At 46.0% G+C, this 22,398-nt stretch overlaps 1 protein-coding gene across 16 annotated transcripts in view; it reads right to left on the bottom strand.

The window, feature by feature from the left end:
* LOC140205309 (liprin-beta-2-like) overlaps positions 1 to 22,398 on the bottom strand; it is a 245,569-nt gene that overhangs the window by 32,445 nt on the left and 190,726 nt on the right. For 15 of the 16 annotated variants that reach the window (XM_072272853.1, XM_072272852.1, XM_072272843.1 and 12 more), the window contains 6 exons: positions 19,049 to 19,217; positions 16,088 to 16,120; positions 13,616 to 13,754; positions 11,722 to 11,850; positions 4,640 to 4,790; positions 3,068 to 3,179 (listed from right to left, as the gene is read on the bottom strand). In XM_072272853.1, the coding sequence (XP_072128954.1) occupies positions 3,068 to 3,179; positions 4,640 to 4,790; positions 11,722 to 11,850; positions 13,616 to 13,754; positions 16,088 to 16,120; positions 19,049 to 19,217 (733 nt within the window). The remainder of the gene's footprint in view (positions 1 to 3,067; positions 3,180 to 4,639; positions 4,791 to 11,721; positions 11,851 to 13,615; positions 13,755 to 16,087; positions 16,121 to 19,048; positions 19,218 to 22,398) is intronic. The other variant, XM_072272846.1, reaches the window with a different exon arrangement.

The raw sequence follows: 22,398 nt of genomic DNA, 5'->3' as shown, positions 1-22,398 counted from the left end.
TTCCCAATCTTCCAGTTTCCCACTACTTTCGGTGACTGTGTATGCCCCAGCTTTTAGTTTGATGCCTTTCTTTATTTCCTTAATTACCCATGGCTGGCTCTCCCCACTCTTACTGTCCTTGCTTTTAACTGGAATATAATTTTGTTGAGCACTGTGAAAAATCTCTTTGAAAGTCTTCCACTGTTCCTCAACTGTCCCACCATATAGCCCGTGTTCCCAGTCTACACTAGCCAAATCCTCCCTCATCCCATTGTAGTCTCCATTGTTTAGGCATAATACACTAGTTTTAGATTGAACTACTGCACGCCCCATTTATATGAGAAATTCAAGCATACTGTGATCACTCTTTCCAAGAGGATCCCTAACTACAAGGTCACTAATTTTACCTGTCTGATTACTCAGGACTAGATCTAAGAAAGCACGATTCCTTGTAGGTTCAGTAACATGCTGTTCAAGAAAGCCATCATGGATGCACTCTATGAAGTCCTCCACAAGAATGCCTCAACCAACTTGATTTACCCAATCTATATGCAAGTTAAAGTCCCCTATGATAACTGCTGTTCCATTCTTACATGCGTCAGATATTTCTGTTTATTGCCTGTGCTACTGTAATGCAGTGCCCAATAGAAAACTCCCACCAGTGAATTTTTTCCCTTTACTATTCCTAATCTCTGCCCAGATGAATTCAACATTCTGCTCCTTAGATTTTATAACGTCTCTCACTATCGCCCTGATTTCACCTTTAATTAAGAGTGCTACCCCACCTCCCTTACCTTCCTGCCTATCCTTCTGTATTACCTGATATCCGTGGATATTTAATTACCAATCCACTCCACCCTGCAACCACATCTCTCTAATCGCCACTAAATCATACCTCTGTACTGATTTGAGCCACAAGTTCACTGACCTTGTTTCGAATACTATGCCCATTCAAATAAAGTGCCTTTACACTCATTGTAGTTTCAAAATCTTGTAATCTTTTATTCTTTTTCACATTACTTTTCTTCACTCCACTCTTACTTTTCTTTATCTTTATCCACACTTTTCTTTTTTACTTTATCCATATTTCTCCAATATGTTGACCCCCCCCCCCCCCGCAACTATTTAGTTTAAAGCTCTATCCACAGCCCTCGTGCAACCTCGGGCGTCAAAGTCGGACTTCAATCCCAGTGTCCTCTATAAGGAGTTTATATGTCCTTCCTATTGCATGTGTGGGTTTCCTCTGGGTGCTCTGGTTTCCTCCCACAGTCCAAAAATGTACTGGTTAGTAGGTTAATTGGTCATTGTAAATTGTCCTGTGATTAGACTAGGGTTAAATTGGGGATTGCTGGCAACATAGCATGGTGATTCCAAGGGCCTGTACCAAACTGTATTTCTAAATAAAAATAAACAAAACAAAAAAAAAACATAAAATATTCAACAATTCTTCTCCCCCCCCACAGATGCTGCTAAACCTGCTGTGTATTTCAGCAGTTCTGTGTTGTGTTTCAATCAGTCTCCGCTCTCTCATGCTGAGACCCGGGACGGTGATCGCATTGAGTTTGCAACAAACTGAGGGGCATCACCAGCTGTTCTTTGGCCAAACAACAGCCTTCCCTCATCTCAGCCTCCAATCCACAGTCAGCACTGACACTGCTGGGCAACACCAGAGGACATGTAACAACAGAAGTTCACAAAGGTGATGAATGGACTTGTAAGTGAAACAACAATAACACATAAAGAACTGTGCAAATGACTTGGGCACACACAGTATGTGTGTGTGTATATAAGTGTGCGGGAGGGGTGTGGGACAGATGGCAGAGAAGGAATGCTCGGGTTGGGTCGGAGGTGGTGTGGTTGCAGACACACCCAGCCCTAACTCCAGGCAAGATCATTTGATTCCAAACAAATGGTTTATTAATCATTACAGAATGTCTCTCTGGTGCTTCCCACTCCCTCCCCTTTCCCTTCCCCTTTTCCCCAACCATGATTCCCCTCTCCCTGCCCCCTTCCCACCACAACAGAGACCCATATCAGAAACAGGTTTATCAGCACTCACACATGTCATAACATTTTTTTTGTATGGCAGCAGTACAGTGCAATACATAAAGTTACTACGGTACAGTGCAAAAGTCTTAGGTTCCCTAGCTCTATATACGTGCCTAAGACTTTTGCCCAGTACTGTAGCTCGGGGTTTAATTCAGCTCCAGTGCAGTGGAAATTTCCCTTTAGAGAAGTACGGTAGTGTAATGGTTAGTGTAATGCCGTTACAGCGCCAGTGACGCTGGTTCACTTTCTGCCGCTCTCGGTAAGGAGTTTGTACGTTCTCCCTGTGACCTTGTGGGTATCCTCCAGGTGCCCAGTTTCGTCCCACATTCCCTGGCATACAGTGTTAGATTAATTGGCCATGTGTGTAATTGGGTGGCACAGCCTCAACGGGCCGAATGGTCAATGCTGCTCCTATGTCTTATGTTCTCAGGGGTGGGCCTGTTACTATGCTGTATCTCTAGATCTAAAAATCTATGTCTTTAAATAAATACAAAAGATTGTACCGATGCTAGCAATCTTGAGCGATACACACACTTCCTTGTCCACCTATCATCCCCCCCCCACTTCTTACATCATCTCCCCTCTCCCACCCACCTTCCCCCTCACCTGGTATCACCTATCACCTGCCAGCTTGTACTCCTTCCCCTCTCCCCACCTTCTTATTCTGGCTCTGCCCCTTTCCTTTCCAGTCCTGATGAAGGGTCTTGGCCCGAAACACGACTGTATGTTACTCTCCATAGACGCTGTCTGACCTGCTGTTTTCTCTAGTGTTTTGTGTGCGTGTTGATCTAAATCTTTAGTCCGCAGGACATCTGTACAAGTTTGCTAGAGTCGTTAGTGGCATAATGACTCTCCTCAAACTCTGAATGAAACAAACTGCTGGCGTCCTTCCTTGATCCACCAACCACCTATTGGTCTGTTTCTGCCCTCCCTCTCTCCCCTTTACACTGGCAACCTCTCCTCTCTCAGTCCCGGGGGGAAGCTCAAGCCTGTGAACCCTGACCGGACTGTGCTGAGCGCACACGTGTTCCACACTCACGTGTTACCCAGATGTGGTTGAGCTTCCCGGGGCCGTCATTCTGACCGCTCTCCGCTGCCTTCTGTAGCACCTGGATCTTCTTCCGGTGCAGAGGGTGCTTGATTCCAAGTTCCTGTGTGCAAAATTATCACAAGACAGAAAAAAAAAACAATCAAAGGAGACCTCAATACCATAAGGTATAGGACCAGAATTAGGCAATTCAGCCCATTGAATCCGCTCTGCCATTAAATCATGGCTAATTTATTATCCCTTTCAACCTCACTCTCCTGTATTTACCCCATAACTCTTGACCCCCTGACTAATCAAGAACTTATCAACGCAAACATGCCTGATGGCATGAACACTATTCCGTCTGGGTAGCCTCCAACCTGATGGCATGAACATTGACTTCTCTAACTTCCGCTAATGCCCCACCTCCCCCTCGTACCCCATCTGTTACTTATTTTTATACACACATTCTTTCTCTCACTCTCCTTTTTCTCCCTCTGTCCGTCTGAATATACCTCTTGCCCATCCTCTGGGTACCCCCCCCCCACCGCCCTTGTCTTTCTTCCCGGACCTCCTGTCCCATGATCCTCTCGTATCCCTTTTGCCAATCACCTGCCCAGCTCTTGGCTCCATCCCCCCCCCCCCTGTCTTCTCCTATCATTTTGGATCTCTCCCTCCTCCTCCAACTTTCAAATCTCTTACTAGCTCTTCCTTCAGTTAGTCCTGACGAAGGGTCTCGGCCTGAAACGTCGACTGTACCTCTTCCTAGAGATGCTGCCTGGCCTGCTGCGTTCACCAGCAACTTTGATGTCTGTTGCAAGAACTTATCAACCTCCATTTTAAATATACCCAATAACTTGGCCTCCACATCTGCTTGTGACAATGAATTCCACAGATTCACCACTCTCCGGCTAAAGAAATATCTCTCATCTCTGTTCTAAAGGGACATCTCTCTATTCCGAGGTTGTGCCCTCTGGTCCTAGGCTCCCCCACCATAGGAAACATCCTCTCCATGTCCATTCTACCTGGGCCTTTCGATATTTGATAGGTTTCTCCCCCAACCTCCTCATTCTTCTAAACTCCAGTGAGCACAGGCCCAGAGCTGTCAACTGCTTTTCATGTGGTAACCCTTTCATTCCTGGGATCATTCTTTCGGGGTGGCGTGCTAGTTTGGTGGTTAGCGTAACGCTTTACAGTACAGACGACCAGGGTTCAATTCGCACTGTTGCCTGTAAGGAGTTTGTCCCTTCTCTCTGTGATCACATGGGTTTCCTCTGGGTGCTCTGGTTTCCTTCCAGATTCTAAAAGGCCTGTAGGTTAGCATGTTAGTTGGTTAAATGGGTGTAATTTGGAAGGGCCTGTTACTATGCCGTATCTCCCCAAAAAATTTTAAAAAGCTCCTTTGGACCATCTCTAATGCTAGCACATCCTCTCCACAAACACCTTATCCTGGCCTTTCAATGGCTATTTACTTAAAGCAAGACCTCCAACACCACCCACACTGACAGACACACAAACAAGCAAGTAGTGTAGTCAAATCCCTGTGTCTTCCGCTTACCCTGCTCAGTTGAGGTGACATCTTACCTTCTCCAGTTCTTGGGGTGTTGCTGCAAGTAATTTCTGTCCAGTACTGACCCACTGTCTGGCCAAAGCCACATACTGACTCAGGCCAGCATTCTCGAGCCAAGCGCACACCTGGTCAGTTGTCCACTGATGGAAAGGTATGCTGGGATCCCTGGAAAAATATCATCATTGAAACCTTAAACCCTGGAACAGGAGAGTCATGGAACATTCTGGCAAAGAAACAGACCAGTAGCACTTTCTCCATTTCACTTCTGTCTAATTTTACTCCCAGACCTTTAACAACTCATCCTGTCAAAAGATTTATTTAAAGAAATGCTTTATTTGTCACAAATACATCAAATTGCACACACTTCACAGTATCATCGACTCTGGTTCAATTCATGCCAATGTCTGTAATGAGTTGGTACATTTTCCCAGTGGCCGTGTGGATTTCCTCCGGGTGCTCCAGTTTCCTCCCACAGTCCAAAGACGTTCTGGTTAGCAGGTTAATTGGTCATTGTAAATCGTCCCATGATGTGGCTCGGGTTAAATTAGGGGTTGCTGGGTGGCACAGATCAAATGGCCAGATGGGCCTACATTTCCAAATAAAATAAAATATAAAAAACCTCAAAACATCGAGTGAAATGCACCTTTAGCATCGAGGATGTGCTGAGGGCAGCCTGCAAGTGTTGCCATGCCGACAACTTACCAACCCGTACGTCTTTGGAATGTGGGAGGAACCCGGAGGAAATGGAGGAAACACACATGGTAACAGAGACAGCCCCACCAGGCAGCTGGGGGAATTGAACCACAATCTAAAGCTTAATGATAACCTTTACACAAACATGCATCTTTCTCATTCCCAACCCTTTAACATCTCACCCAGTCTAATTCCACTCTGACTACCTGTGACCCAAAGGCACATCACCTTCTGTCTGGACAGCCTACAACCTGGCAGTACGAGCAGCGAACTCCCAACTCCCAGTCACTGCTGCTTGTCTGTCCTTCTGCCTCTTCCCTCCTGATCTACCTGGTCCTTGTCACTATGTCTCTTTCTCCTCCTCCACCCTCTCCATCTGCCCATCACTCACACATCCCTCGGCGTTTAGCTTGGTAGGACAGCTTAATTTTCATCTCTGTCATCTGTGGTGGTGTGGAGTCTCTACCAAATCAGGAGCAAGACAGGTGGAAGCAGGTGCTGGACGGTTGAATGAGAAGTTGGTGCATATCACAAGTCCTGGTTGTGTGACCATTGACGCCAGTCAGACAATCTCTGAAAAGTATTGATAATGGCTGGGGACACCCGTCTTGTAAAGACACCGTCCAGAAGAAGGCAATGGAAAACCACTTCTATTGAAAATTTGCCAAGACTGATCATGGTCAAAGACCATGGTTGCCAACACCATACGACATGGCACATGGTGATATCTGTCTGTGATTAGTTATGTTAGTAATCACTTGATTCCACAGGCACTGACCACAATTATCAGCATACCTTATGAAAGGGCTTTTGAACATCTCAATTTATCACATCCACTACATCACTCTGGTTCACCACTTCTGTTACTTCACGGAATTAGTACAGTCCTAATTAAACTTCCACTTTAGATGTAGCCAATGACTTGGCCTCCACAGCCATCTGTGGCAATGAATTCCACAGATTCACCAGCCTACGGCTAAAGAAATTCATTATCTCCATTCTAGAGGGATGCTCTTCTTTTCTTGGGTTGTGATCTCTGGTCCAAGGTTCTCCACTAATGGCAACATCTTACCTAGGACTTCCAATATTCAGCAGGTTCTCCCCGCCCCAAGTTCAAGGTAAATTTATTATTAAAGTAGTTGTATTTCACCATATACAAGCTGAGATTCATTTCCTTGCAGACATCCACAGTAGAACAAAGAAACACAATAGGATTAATGAAAATTACACACAAAGAGTGGGAAATAAAGAAAAATTAATACAATTGAAACCGCTACATAAACAGAGACTGACAAACAACCAATGTGCAAAACAAGACAACTGCACAAGCACAAAAAAAAGTAAATAAATCATACTGAGAATGAATTGTAGAATTCTTGAAAGCGAGTCCATAGTAACTGAATGTTCCTCACACATTAACTCTTGCTTTCCTGGACCTCATTCTCATGAGCCCTCTCCAATGCCAGTACACCTTTACTTAGGCATGGGGCCAAAAGCACTGCTCAAATGTTCCAGAAGGCAGTCATGCAGCTGGTGGGGGCACTGCTCACTGCTTCACAGCTCAAGAGACCCAGGTTTGATTCGGACCTCTGGCACTGTCTGTGTGGATTTTGCATGTTCCACCAGTGACTGTCACACCTAATGGGTCAGTGACCACGGAGAATTGTCCCCCACCCCTCCAGGTAGGTGATGGGTTGGATAATCTGGGATAAACGATGGAGCTTTGTGAAAGAGTTGGTCACAGTGACGTAAGCGGGGAAATAAGACTAATGAAATGGCTCATAAGCTGTCCTGATCCAAATGGACTGAATGGCCTCATGTATCATGAGACAGTATGAAGCAAACAGCCGTTGACAGAGTATACACTCAGTGGCTACATTATTAGACACCTCCGGTACCTAATAAAGTAGCCACTGAGTATATGTTCATGGTCTTCTGCTGCTGCATCCTATCCACTTCAAGGTTTAATGTGTTGTGCATTCAGTCATGCTCTTCTGCACACCACTGTTGTAATGGTTATTTGAGTTACTGTCGCCTTCCTGTCACCTGGAATCAGCCTGACCATTCTCCTCTGACCTCTCTCACGAACAAGGTGTTTTCACTCACAAAACTGCCGCTCACTGCATTATTTTTGTTTATCTCACCATTCTCGGTAAACTCTAGAGTGAAAATCTAGCAGATCATTTGTTTCTGAGATACTCAAACCACTCCTTCTGGCATCAACAATCATTCCACAAAGAAACTTAAGATTACATTTGATGTTTGTTCTGAACAAATGACCCTCTTGACCACGTCTGCATGCTTTTATGCATTGAGTTGCTGCCACGTGATTGGCTGATTAGATATTTGCATTAATGAGCCAGTGTACAGGTGCCCCAAATAAAGTGGTCACTGAATGTTTGTTTAAAACGCGAGGAAGAACTCTTCCAACTAAATATCAGCCAATTATCTTAGGGTCTTCTCTGGTGTGGTAGGAAGCAGAGGATGGCAGTTTGTTTTTGGAACTGGAAGCCTGTGCCTTGTGGTGCTCTCCAGGGGTCGGTGCTGGGCCATTGCTGTTTCTCATCTATATCACCAATTTGGATAGGAAGTTTGAGATAGTACAAGGGAAGACAAGAACAGAATACAGAATAAACGTTTCAGGCTGAGACCCCTCATCAGGTCCGGAAAGGAAGGAGGCAGAAGCCAGGATAAGAAGGTGGTGGGAGGGAAGGAGTTCAAGCCGGCAGGTGAGACCAGGCGAGGGGGAAGGTGGGTGGGTGTGAGAGGAGGGATTGGAATAACGTGCACCACTGAGCACATCTACATGGACCACTCTTGCAGGAAAGCAGCATCCGACTTCAAGGATGCCCACCATCCAGCCAATACTCTCTTCTCACTGCTGCCATCACACAGAAGATACGAGAACCTCAGGACTCACACCAGCAGCTTCAGGAACAGTTATTACCCCTCAGCCTCTTCAACCAGATGGGATAACTTCACTCGCCCAATCATTGAACTGTTCCCACAACCCATGGACTCAATTTCAAGGACCATTCATCTCATTTCTTGATTTTTATTACTTATTTATTGATAATAATAATTTTTTTCTGTATTTGCACAACTGGCTGTTTTTTGTACTTTAGTATTGTCCATCCTGTTGGGTGTGGTCTTTCATTGATTCTATTGTGCTTCTTGCATTTGAATCTCAGGATTGTATATGGTGACACAAATGTACTTTCATAATGGAGTTACTTTGAACTTTGACTGTACAAGGCGTGATTAGTAAGTTTGCACACAATACTAAAATATCTGGTGTAGTTGACAGTGAAGACCTTCATCAGGTCTCACAGAGGGATCTTCATCAGCCGGATAATTGTGCCAAGGACGGCAAATGGAGTTGAATTCGGATAAATGCAGGGTGTTGCGTTTTGGGAAGCAAGTGATGGTAGGACTTTTAGAGTGAATGGAGGGGCTGTTGAGACTATTGTAGATCAGAGTTCAAGGACAGGGCTACCTGAACGTGGTGAAGAAGGAATTTGACACGCTGGCCTTTATCAGCTAGGGCACTTGAACCTGAAGGGCATCAAAGGTTATAGGTGGAAGGCAGAAGAATGGATTTCAGAGGGATAATAGATCAGCCATGATCAAATTGAGTGGCGGGGAGGAGATGCATCTCTACCAAAGGAGGTGTAAGGTGCTCCTTCCCTCTGCTAGCCTGCAGGTCACCCTTGGGCAAGGTGTAGCATCTGCTTATCCTTCTAGAGAAAATTGACCCGTTGCTTAACAAAGCCTGCCGAATAATCACGGGCACACTGCGCCCCACACCCACTAACATCATTTACAGACTTGCAGGCATTGCTCCCCCAGAGATCCGAAGACACACCACAACAAAAATTGAAAAAGGTAAACAGAACTCGGATCCACGGCACCCACTACATCATCATGTGCCAGTTTCCAACCAACTAAAGTCGAGGAAAAGCTTTGCTACAGTGGAGGAACTACCGCACGGAACATCCCCACAAACATACAGGATTGACCTCCGGCAACAAACAGAAGCCAGAACCCCACCAAACAATACAGTGCAAGACCCCACAGAAATGTTGCCAAACAGGGCACTGCTTGACAGACGGAAGTGGTGCACTCTCAACAGAGCGAGAGCGGGAGTTTGTAGGACGGGAGACAGTATGGTGAAGTGGGGTTTAAAGACCAGCGAATCCTGTGAGTGTGGCGAAAGGGTGCAGAACATTGAACACGTTCTGCACAACTGCCCACTCTCACCTGATTTAGCTGACGCTGACCTGCTCAACATCAACCAAACAACACTAGAGTGGCTGCCTGTCTGGGGTGACAAGCTATGATGAGGAGCATCTGCTCAGCCCCCTAATCGGGGTCATGTGAAACCATGGGAGCAGGTGGTGGATGGTTGTATGAGCAGCTGGTTCACATCACGTCAATAAGACTATAAGACATAGGAGCAGAATTAGGCCATCTGGCCCATCGAGTCTGCTCCGCCATTCAATCATGTCTGATCCTTTTTCCTATCTCCTCCTCAACCCCAGTTCCTGGCTTTCTCCCCATAACCTTTGGTGCCATGTCCAATCAAGAACCTATCAATCTCTGCCTCAAATATACCCAACAGCCTGGCCTCCACAGCTGCATGTGGCAACAAATTCCACAAATTCACAAGCCTTTGGCTAAAAAAATTTCTCCACATCTCTGTTTTGAAAGGGTGCCCCTCTATCCTGAGGCTGTGCCCTCTTGTCTTAGACTCTCCCACCATGGGAAACACCCTTTCCACATCTACTCTGTCTAGGCCTTTCAACATTCAAAAGGTTTCAATGAGAACCCCCCTCATCCTTCTGAATTGCAGTGAGTACAGACCCAGAGCCATCAAACGTTCCTTGTATGACAACCCTTTCGATCCTGGAATCATCCTTGTGAACCTCCCCTGGACCCTCTCCAATGCCAGCACATCTTTTCTAAGATGAGGGGCCCAAAACTGTTCACAATACTCAAGGTGAGACCTCACTAGTACCTCACAAAGCCTCAGCATCACATCCTTGCTCTTGTATTCTAGACCTCTTGAAATGAATGCTAACAGGGCATTTGCCTTCCTCACCACTGACTCAACCTGCAAGTTAACCTTCAGGGTGTTCTGCACAAGGACTCCCAAGTCCCTCTGCATCTCAGATTTTTGCATTTTTCCCCGTTTAAAAAATAGTCCGCATGTTTATCTTTACTACCAAAGTGTATGACCATGCATTTTCCAACATCGTATTTCATTTGCCACTTTCTTGCCCATTCTCCTAATCTGTCAAAGTCCTTCTGCATCCCACCTGCTTCCCCAACACTACCTGCCCCTCCACCAAACTTCGTATCATCTGAAAACTTGGCAATGAAGCCATCTATTCCATCATCTAAATCATTCATACACAGCATAAAAAGAAGTGGCCCCAACACTGACCCCAGCGGAACACCACTAGTTGCTGGCAGCCAAGCAGAAAAGGATCCTTTTATTCCCACTTGCTGCCTCCTGGTTATACAACCGCTGATAGTCTCTGAGGAGTATTGATAATAGCTGAGGTCACCCGTCTGAAAGACACTGCCCAGAAGGAGGCAACAGCAAACCACTTCTGTAGAAAAATTTGCCAAGAACAATCATAGTTAAGGATAGACCATGATTGCCCATGTCATACAATATGGCACATAATGATGATGATGACGATGATTGAACGGCAGAGCAAACCTGACGGGCCAAATGGCCTACTTTTGGTTCTATGTCTTATGGATTTTTTCCAAATCTAAATACATTCAGTGGCCACCTTACTTGGTATCTCCTGTACCTAATAAAATGGTGGTCTTTTGCTGCTGTATCCCATTCACTTCAAGATTTGACGTATGTATTCAGAGATGCTCTTCTGCACGCCACTATTGTAATGTGTGGTTATTTGAGTTACTGTCACCCTCCTGTCAGCTTGAACCAGTCTGGCCATTCTCCTGTCTCATTAACAAGGTGTTCTCACCCACAGAACTGCCGTTCACTGGATATTTTTCGTTTCTCACACCATTCTCTGCTCGAGACTGCTGTGCATGAAAATCCCAGGAGATCAATAGTTTCTGAGATACTCAAACCACTCTGTCCGGCACCAACAATCATTCCACAGCCAAAGTCACTTAGATCACATTTCTTCCCCATTCTGATGTTTGGTCTGAACAACAATTGAACCTCTTGACCATGTCTGCATGCTTTTACGCATTGAGTTGCTGCCACGTGATTGGCTGATTAGGTATTGCATTAACGAGCAGGTGTACCAAATAAAGTGGCCACTGAGTGTATTTAAGCATAGACACCGCATTCAAGAGCGTTGTCCTCCCAGACTCTGCCGTGTAACTGGTAATGGCCACCCCCTCCAACACTCACATCTGTGTAGCGGAGAGTTCCCTCGACCTTGCCAAACAGGGTTCTGCAGTTGCTCGAAGGCCGCCCCTCTTGAATTCCAGTGCGCCCTCGTCATCATCCTGGAGTGGACTGGAGTGTGTCCTCCGTATTCTATGTCAGGGATGAGAGAAGGGAGATTACAGTGTGGAAGCAGTCGATTTGGCCCATTGAGTTCATAGTATGGAGCCATAGAAACAGGCCCATCAACAAAGTGCCCACAGAATCACTAGGGTCTCATTTCCCCTATTTGTGACACTTACCAGTATTGTAGATGAAGGGTCTGAAACATTGTTGAGGATCCCCGCACACATCCCACAATCTCTCTGACCCACTACAGTCAGTAAGGAGGTTACTTGAACTTCAGCTAACCCATGCCAACTTCATCTCCTGCCTGGGCCCATTTACCTGCAACTATATTTCTCCATACCTTGTTTAAATACAGTAGATATAAATCGGTTTATTACTGTCGCATGTATCGAGACCCAGTCCTGACAAAGGGTCTCGGCCTGAAACGTCGACTGCACCTCTTCCTAGAGATGCTGCCTGGCCTGCTGCGTTCACCAGCAACTTTGATGTGTGTTCCCAGTGATAAATATTGTTTTTCATGCCATCATTTCGTCACATCAGTGCATTGGTGTAACATTAAAATTGGAAAATCGGTTAATAATTGTCACACGTACCGAGGTGGAAAACATCTGGACATCAGTAGAAGGAAAATCATAACAGAGTGCAGAGTAAAGTGAAACAGCTACAGGGAACGTGCAGTGCAGGCTGACCCTAGCTGCAAGGCCATACCGAACCAACTCCTCTGTTTGCTGAATTCCCGCCGGCCATCAACTACCCATTTGTTGATACAGTGAGGAGAAGGCCCTTCTGGCCTTTCCAGCACCGCCCAGCAATCCCCTGATTTAATCCTAGCTTAATCACAGGACGATTTACAATGCCCAACTAACCTACTAACCGGTACGTCTTTGGACTGAGAAAGGAAACCAGAGCACCCAGAGGAAACCCATGCATCCACAGGAGGAATAAACGTCAACTGTACCTCTTCCTATAGATGCTGCCTGGCCTGCTGTGTTCATCAGCATTTTGCGTGTGTTGACAGGTTTAAGGTGCTGGCAAGTAGGTACAGAGGAGATGTCAGGGGTAAGTTTTTTTTACGCAGAGAGTGGTGAGTGCGTGGAATGGGCTGCCGGCAACGGTGGTGGAGGTGGATACGATAGGGTCTTTTAAGAGGTAGGTAGATGGAGCTTAGAAAAATAGAGGGTTATGGGTAAGCATAGTAATTTCTAAGGTAAGGACACGTTCAGCAGAACTCTGTGGGCCAAAGAGTCTGTATTGTACTGTAGGTTTTCTATGTTTCCATGTATTTATTTTTCATTTATTTAGAGATACAGCACAGTAACAGGCCCTTCTATCCCAAAGAGCCCATTCTTCCCAATTACACCCATATGACCAATTAACCTACAAACCTGTACCTCTTTGAAAGGTAGGAGAAAACCAGAGCGCCTGGCGGAAACCCACACAGTCACGGGAAGAACATACAAACTCCGTTCAGGAGGCAGTGGGAATTGAACCCGGGTCACTGGTACTGCGAGGCATTGTGCTAACTACTATGCTACCGAGCCATCCGTAATGATATGATCTGTATGAAAAGTATGTAAGGCAAGTTTTTCACTGCACCTTGGTACATGTGACAATAATAAACCAATAGCAATTCTTATAGGACACTCTATCGTAAGTACTGTACCAACAGTGAGGAATTAGTCATCCTTTCTGCAAACAGGGAGCTTCCCGATACAGGAGAGTCAACCTCACACTCCAATCAAACTGTGAAGATCCGACATGCAAAAAGATGCTGGAGATTCTGACTCACTTCCCCAGGAATTTCTTCAGCCCTTTGTTCTTTTTGTTTTCCGAAGAACTTGGAGGGAACTGGTCTCCCTCAACAGTCGAGGAGAGAGGAGAAAGGTCAGAGGAGCTGAGCGTGGAGTCAACACTGATCTCCGTCTCCCCTAGAAGGGAAAACAAAGTTAGATATACAAACGATGTTGCTATATACAGCAAGCCATTTGTCCTGCAGCTCATCATTACATCTGGTAAAAGGCTTATTCTTGTTACATAAGACAGTTAATTAAATTAATTTATTTAAACACAGCGTGGAATAGGTCCTTTCAGCCCTACAAGCCGTGCTACCCAGCAACCCCCGATCAGTCTAACCATGGGACAATTTACAATGACCAATTAACCTACCGACCAGAACGTTTTTGGAATGTGGGAGGAAACCAGAGCACCCGGAGGAAACCCACGTGCTCACGGGGACAATGTACAAACTCCATACAGCAGCAACAAGAAATGAATCTGGGTCGCCTGTAAAGTGTTGTCCAAAACACTACACTGCCATGCTGCCCGACAGGACAGCACAGGAAGTAGCCTTTCAGCCCACAATGTTTGCTGTGAACATGATGCCAAATCAAAATAAATCTCTTCTGCCTGCACATGATCCATATTCCTGTGTCTGTCCAAAAGCCTCTTAAACACTCCATCGTATTTGACTCTATCACCACCATAAGTATTTACCACACTCTGTGTAAAAACACTAGCTGATCTCCCCACTGTACAGTCCTCTAATCACTGATAACGGGGCAATCAGAACTGAGCACAGTTCTTCACTTCAAGAAGTCACAGCCCTCGTTGCTCTAAGCATATCCTACAGTATCCAATGTTTCAGGTATGGCCTCTACTCCATCAGCGAGACCCGACACAGATTGGGAGACACTTTGTTAACATGTTTGCTGCATCTATGCAAGAGACAGGACCTCCTGGTGGCTACATGCTTCAATCTGACTTCCTGTTCCCGTTCCGACATGTCAGTCCATGGTCTCCTCTACTACCACGATGTGGCCACACTTAGGATGGAGGAGCAACACCTCACATTCCTTCTGGGTAGCCTCCAGCCTGATGGCATGTACGTCAATTTCTCTAGCTTCTGGTAATGGAGACTGGCCCCTCCCGTTTGTACTGTCCTCCAGCTCGCTCAGTGGAAGAAGCTGGACTAGAACAACATCCCAAGCACCATCAGTCTACAGGACATGCTACTCAGGGGCTTGGGCTTTTTTTTTGTGAGTGAATGCTTTTCTGTTACTGTATGGGTGTGTGCGGGTGAGGGTCAGTAGGTTAATTGTCTGTTGTAAATTGCCCCCAGTGTGTGAGTGAGGGGTAGAATCTGGTGGGGTTCAACTGGATGGATGATGGTCAGTGCAGACTTGATGGGCCAAAGGGCCAGTTTCTGTGCAGTATATTGCATGTCCATGACAACAGTGGTACAGAGAAGAGCATCTCTGAATGCACAACATGCCAAACATGGAAGTGGGTGGGCTGGACGACAGCAGCAGACCATGACATGCACTCAGTGCCACTCTATGAGGTACCAGAGGTAGTGTTGAGTGAGGGTTTGCAGGCTTGGACAGCTCCTCCCTGATCACAGTAATGAGAAGGTGACATGTCCCAGATGGAGATGGTGCTAAGGCTGGAGAGGATCACAGAAGCAAACCGAAATGGACAAGGAAAGATTTAGAAACGTGGATGGGAATTTGATTTTCAAGGGATTTCTGACCTGAAACTGTGCAGTTGATTGAAGAGAGATGGCTTTGAGTAATGTGCAGCACAGTGTGTCATAATGCACCCACTCCGGATACCCTGGTGTGTATCTGCCTTTGAGGAATCACATTCCAGTGACCTCACTCTGGACAACCCTTGCTGTATACTCAGTGGTCACTTTAGTAGGTACAGGAGTGGAACATGGTGCTGTAGCCCGCCCACTTCAAGCTTTGACATGTTGTGTGCTCAGAAATGCTCTTCTGCACATCACTGTTGTAATACGTGGTTATTGAGTTACTGTCACCTTCCTGTCAGCTTGAACCAGTCTGGCCATTCTCCTCTGACCTCTCTCGTTAAATGGTGTTTTCACCCACAGAACTGCTGCTCACTGGATGTTTTTTTTGTTTTATGCACCATTCTCTGTAAACTCTAAGGACTGTTGTATGAGACAATCCCAGGAAATCAGCAGTTTCTGAGACACACAAACAGCCCCGTCTGGCACCAACAATCATTCCACAGTCAAAGTCACTCTGATCCCATTTCTTTCCGATTCTGATGTTTGGTCTGAACAACAACTGAACCTCTTGACCATGTCTGCATGCTTTAATGCATTGAGTTGCTGCCACACGACTTGCTGATTAGATATTTGCATTAATGAGCGGCTGTACAGGAGTGCCTAATAAAGTGGCCACTGATGTAGAAAGCAGACAAGGCCTGGCCAGTCAGGATCAGTGTCACAGTTCCATACCTAAATTTGGAGCGCTGGCGCTCCTGATCCGGTCTTCCGCCATCCCCGAAAGCAGCAAGCCACGTGAAGAGAGAAAAAAGTGCGGCAGAGAGGGAGAATTTAAAAAAAGAACAAAAAAAAAATCGGCAACATAAGCAGCAAACCCATGCAAAAACGACACTCCACAGCAAACACCAACACAGCACCAAGTGTTTAGTCCGATTAAAATCACAGTTAAACAGCAGATGCTGGAAATCCGAAACAAAAACTGAAAATGCTTAGTAGGTCAGGCAGCATCTGTGGAGAGAGAGAAACAGAGACAGCGCTTTGGGTCGAAACAAAAGCAGTGGATTTGAAGTGTTGCATCTGTTCTCTTTCCATAAATGGTTAGTCAGATTAACACACACACACACACACACACACACACACACACACACACAGAGTGCTGGAGTAACTCAGCAGCATCTATGAAGGGGATTAAACAGTCGACATTTCGGGCTGAGACCCTTCATCAGGCCTGGAAAGGAAGGGGGAAGAGGTCAGAATTAGAAGTTGGGGTGGAGAGGGGAGGGGAGGGGAAGGAGGACAAGTTAGCAGATAATAGGTGAGATCAGTTGAAGGGGAAAATGGGTGGGTGGAAGAGGGGGAAGAAACTGCAAGGGGACAGGTGGAAAAGGTAAAGGGCTGAAGGAGGAATCTGCCAGGAGAGGACAGTGGACCATGGGAAAAAAGGGAAGGGGGGAACCTGAGGGGGGTGGTGGGCAGGTGAGGAGTAGAGACGGGATAAGAGAGGAGCCAGAATGGGGAATGGAAGAAGAGAAGAGGGGAGGGGGTAGAAATTACTGGAAGATGGAGAAATTAATATTCATGCCATCAGGTTGAATGAGGTGAGTGGCCTCATTGATTCTTGGTTTCAGCTCTGGCCACTTGGGCTGAACTTACGTAAAATTAAAGAAGCATTTACTTAACTTTACTTTTAACTATCAAGCTGGATATTTATTGATCTTGTTTAATATTCTACCTCCTCAAAACTCTTCTAATAAGTTACCTCTGGTGAATCGACAAAGCCAGAGCTCGCAACACTACACTGTGACATCTGAGGGAAACGTTGACACAGTAATTTATAATGGAAATTATTGGTGTGACATCAAATCTATCTGACTGGAAGCACTGCTAACTGACAGGAAGTTAGTGCACCTATTCATGGGGGAAGAGACAGCATAACTGAATTTGATGCCTAAAGCACAAATAAAAACAATCGTGGATGAACATTTCATGTCCAGCCCAATATCACTTTAGCCAAATAACTGGAGATCTGGAACATCAGTCAAGGCCAGAGGTCAAATGGTTGTGACAGCAAAGAAGATTGTGACTCTTTGACAGGCTAAATTTCTGAAGCACTGTAAATACTTTCCTTATAACTGGTATCTATGAGAGTCCAATGTAAGAATCATAGTAACAGAGCACCGGGACAGGCTCCTTGGCCAAATTCAACAATGCCTGTCTAAGCTTGGTCCTATTTGCTTGTGCTTGGTCCATATCCCTCTAAACCACGGCTTCCCAACCTGGGGCCCACAGATCCCTTGCTTTAATAGTAGGGGTCCATGGCATAAAAAAGGTTGGGAACTCCTGTTCTAAACCTTTCTCATCCACACACCTGTCCAAATGTCTTTTAAGTGTTGTGAATTTATCCGCCTCGACCACTTCCTCTGGCAGCTTGACCTATTTATATATACTAGACTCTGGGTAAGGAAGTTGCCCCTCAGGTCCCTTTTAAACCTCTCCTGTCTCACATTAAGTCCAAGCCCTCTAGTTCCTGATTCATTGGGATATGTCAGAAGTTGGATTCCTGGTGAGTGAACGTTTGAGAGTCCAGGGCAAAAGGAATGCAGGTTTGGACCTTGCCCGTCCTGGAGTGAGTGTGAGAGCGAAAGAGAGTGCGGGTGAGTGTGAGTGTGGGAGAAGGGCTTATTTTGCTGTTGTCTTGTTTTGTTGCTTATTGTGTTCTGTGACGTTCTGTGGTGTTCTGCTGAACATTGTGGGTATATTATGTTGGTGTTGAATGTGCTCATCCTTGGGTGTGTTGGCTGTTAACACAAACAACAATTTCACTATATGTTTTGATATACATGTGATAAAAAAAATTAACCTGACTCTAACCCTGGAGAAACGACAGTGTGCACTCACCTGATGTATCTGTCTGTTAGCACAACCTGACTCCAACCCTGGAGAAACGGTGGTGTACATTCACCTGATCTATGCCCTATGTGATACTTGACACTACTTTAAGGTCACCCTTCAGTCTCCTAGTTCCAAGGAGTAAAGTACAACTCTCCCTATGACTCAGTCTCCCTGCAGATATTTTCTGCACTCTTTCCAGCTTAACCAGCATCTTTCCTATAGCATGGTGACCAAAATCGTACACGGTATTCCAAACGTGGCCTCTCCAACGACTTACATTACTAGAACCAGGGGAGATGGCATCAAGATTCGGGGGAGTAAATTTATGATGGAGGTGAGGAGGAACTCTTTTCCCAAAGAGTGGTGAATCTGTGGAATTCTCTGCCCAATGAAGCAGTGGAGGCTATCTCAATAAATATATTTAAGACAAGGCTGGATAGATTTTTGCACGGGGGGGGGAATTAAGGGTTAGGGGGAAAAGGCAGGTAGGTGGAGATGAGTTAAGATCAGCTATGATCCTATTGAATGGCGGAGCAGGCTCGACAAGCCAGATGGCCTACTCCTGCTCCTATTTCTTATGTTCAATGTGATCCCCAAACTGTTACATTCAGTGCTGACGAAGGCCAGCCTGCTGAAAGCCTTCTTCACCACCTTGACTTCCTGCGCTGAATGGCCTGCTTCTGTGTGGTTGGACCTGCGACCTATCTCACAAAGGTCTAGCACTGACATGATTGTCTGGATGGACTCCTACTGTTCTGCAAGATTCCATGAACCAAACTTTACCAGTTATACTGTACGTACTCAGATTGGCTGCCGTGCTTTCCCACTCTTCAGGACCTGCTGGTGATGCGCTCGGGGCCGCAGCCAATTCTTGCTTCGGAGGGAAATGCTCAGCCTTGTCCAAGTGACTAGATGGGGAGAGTTTCCCAGGGAGGGTCTGGTACTTGTTGTCATCCAAGTAAAGTTTCCTCTATTGGACAAAGGCAAGAGATGTTTAATAAATATCAGACTCATCATGTAACCATACACAAGATGATTGGCTATCGGACTCTCAAACCTACTCCATACCTCCATCAGGGTTCTACATTTCTTCTCTAATGCCTTTGTTTCCACAATAATGTGCCAGAAATTGAGAACTGCAGACACAGTGCAGTCTATCCACAAACCAGCCTCCCTTCCACCGATTCTGTTCACACGTCCCACTGCCTCTAGAAAGCTGCAAACAATCTTGGACCCCTCTCATCCCAGTCATTCTCTCGTCTGCCCCCTTCTATTGGGCAGAAGATACAAAAACTTGAGAACACACGCCACCAGACCCTGTAATGGCTTCCACCCTCAGGCCATTAGGGTTCCGAGCTCCCCGCAGCGTCGCATTCGAAGTGTCACTGGGTAGTTTGTATTGTACCCTACAGTATCTCAGTTTTGCATTTACTTTGTTTTACGTAATTCATTTGTAGATTTAATTCTTACTTCCCTAAGTTATTGTGTGCTCTATGTGTGTGTTAGGTATATTCCTCTGGTTTACACACTGGGCCGGAGAAACATTGTCTCATTTGGCTGCATACACATATATACGGTAGTTAAACGTGACTTGATTAATGTCTGTTGATAGCACCTCATGCAACATTGATCTCGAAATCCACCTCACAGAGCAGGCCCTTTGGCCCATCCTGTGCATACCAACCAAGATGTCTATGTACGATGGTCCCAATGGTCTGTGTTTGCCCATATCCCTTTGGTGGCACATCAGTGTAACAAACCTGTCATAACCCTTGCCCTTCAGTTGACTACCAGCACTGCACTTTCTCCGGACCTGCAACAATATATTCTGCATTCTACTATCATAACATCGGACATAGGAGCAGTTTAACACAAGGCTAAGGAGATGGTGCAGAGCAAGGGCTTCAGGTGTTTTGATTGTTGGGAAGGCAGGACCTACACACACTGGACAGTTTGGGCCTGAACTGGAGCAGCACGGTGGTGTAGTGGTTAGCACAACGCTTTACAGCACCAGTGACCCGGGTTCAATTCCCACCCCTGCCTATAGGATGTTTGTACGTTCTCCTAGTGACGACATGGGTTTCCTCCGGGTGCTCTGGTTTCCTCCCACAGTCCAAAGATGTACAGGTCGTAGGTTAATTGGTCATTGCAAATTGTTCTGTGATTAGGCTAGTGTTAAATCAGGGGATTGCTGGGCAGTGTGGCTCAAAGGGCCAGAAGGGCCAATTCTGTGCTGTATCTGAATGAATAAATAATAACCCTGCCAGAAGGTTTGCTGGTGCTGATCAGGAGTGTGGGGGTATAAACTAGAGTTGTAGGAAAGGCGGGTGAGCTTAGGGCATAGATCTGCACGTGGAATTATGACACTGTAGCCATTAGTGAGACTTGGTTGCAGGAGGGGCAGGACTGGCAGCTCAGTGTTCCAGGGTTCTGTTGTTTTAGATGTGACAGAGCAGGAAGGATTACAGGAGGAGGGGTGGGGATATTAGTCGGGGAAAATGTGAAGGCAGCGCTCGGTCAGGACAGACCGGAGAGCTCATCTACTGAAGCTTTATGGGTAGAATTGAGGAACCAGAAAGGTATGAGCACTAATGGGATTGTATTATAGAACATGTTGTTATGCAAGGGATCGGTACACCCTCCCTGTGGAATGTGTGGGTTTTCGCCGGATCTCACAGTCCAAAGACATACTGGGAGGTTAATTGGTCATTGTAAATTGTCCTGTGATTAAATTACCGTTAAATTGTCAGGGGTTGCTGGGGCGACGTGGTTCGAAGGGCCTACTCCGTGCTGTTTCTCTGAATAAATAAACACAATGTTCAAACTGTCCCCAGTGACAAACCATAAACTACAGGCTAAAGTGAACTGTTACCTGGTTACCAGCCAAACAACCATCCCGTAAATCCCACTGCATCTCTGTATATACTTACATTTCTATGTCCTTTGTACACTGCTATCAACTCCCCTAAAGGCTGATTTATGCTTCTGCGTAGTAGCCTACTCCGCAGCCTATGCAAGTGGGCTGTGCCGTTGTGAGCATTTATACTTGTGCGTTGGTGTGTCTGCGTCGCTCTGCAATTCACTGATAAACGCTAGTTGGCGGTGGGGTTTCTATGCCACTGTGTTGAGTTTCTTCGTGTTGAAAGTCAACACGAAGAAACTCAAACTTCAAACAATGGCGACTGAAACTGAAGGAGGGTGAATTTTCTGTGCTTGTCCGGCCACTGAGGGACATGGACGACGAAATGCATTTCAAATATTTTTGGATGTTGGCAGGTAGATTTAACGATTTGGTTCAACGTCTCCAACCGTTTATTTCACATCAGTGTACACACAGTATACTCAGAGACTGGCAATCACCATTCGAGTTTTAGCTTCAGGTGGAAGTCAACAGGCTGTAGCAGCTAGGTACAAACTGGCATCAAGCACAGGGTCCTCCATAATTTTGGAGTTCTGTAAAGCTTTATGGAAAACATTGCAGCCAGAGTTCCTTCCCTGCCCTTCAGTCACCCAATGGGAAGCTATTGCAGCGTAGGAGGAAATGCGATGCTACCAAGTGGACCAATCACAGTTGTTGCGGTCTGCGTCACCGCGACGCGTAGTTGCATTTTTGGGAAGGTGCGCGTCAGGCTACGGTGTAGGGTATGGCATAGGGTACGCGGCTATGCCATACCTACGGCATCGATTTGACGCAGAAGTATAAATTGGCCTTAACACCCTGCTTCGCACTGAAGACAAAAAGAATGTCATACCAAGCCATAACCACTTAACAAGGGATTTTGGCTACCTTCACCTGGTCTGGGACTACTTGTGAGCCTACAGGACCTGGTGGACCCCTGACTGAGCTTGAGAGCGGCCACACACCACCCATGTTTCCAAGGCAGCTAGACATGGGAAAGAAACGCCACCTTCACCAGTGATGCTCACGCCCCTCGAATGCACAAACACAAACAAGCAAGGGTTAACTTCGTGCAGAAGATCCAAGGAATTTCAGTTAGAAATCGCTAGAAACAGTTCCTAATCCCACAAAATGTGTGAATAGAGACACACCCACACAGACACACAACACACGCAGAAACGGACAGACACAACCACACAGACAATGAGTGACACAGCGACTGGTGGGAGCAGCAGAGAGGAAGTTAAGGTTA

Source organism: Mobula birostris, chromosome 11 (genome assembly GCF_030028105.1).
Source record: "Mobula birostris isolate sMobBir1 chromosome 11, sMobBir1.hap1, whole genome shotgun sequence".
NCBI lineage: Eukaryota > Metazoa > Chordata > Chondrichthyes > Myliobatiformes > Myliobatidae > Mobula > Mobula birostris.
This window is presented reverse-complemented; position numbering and strand designations above follow the sequence as displayed.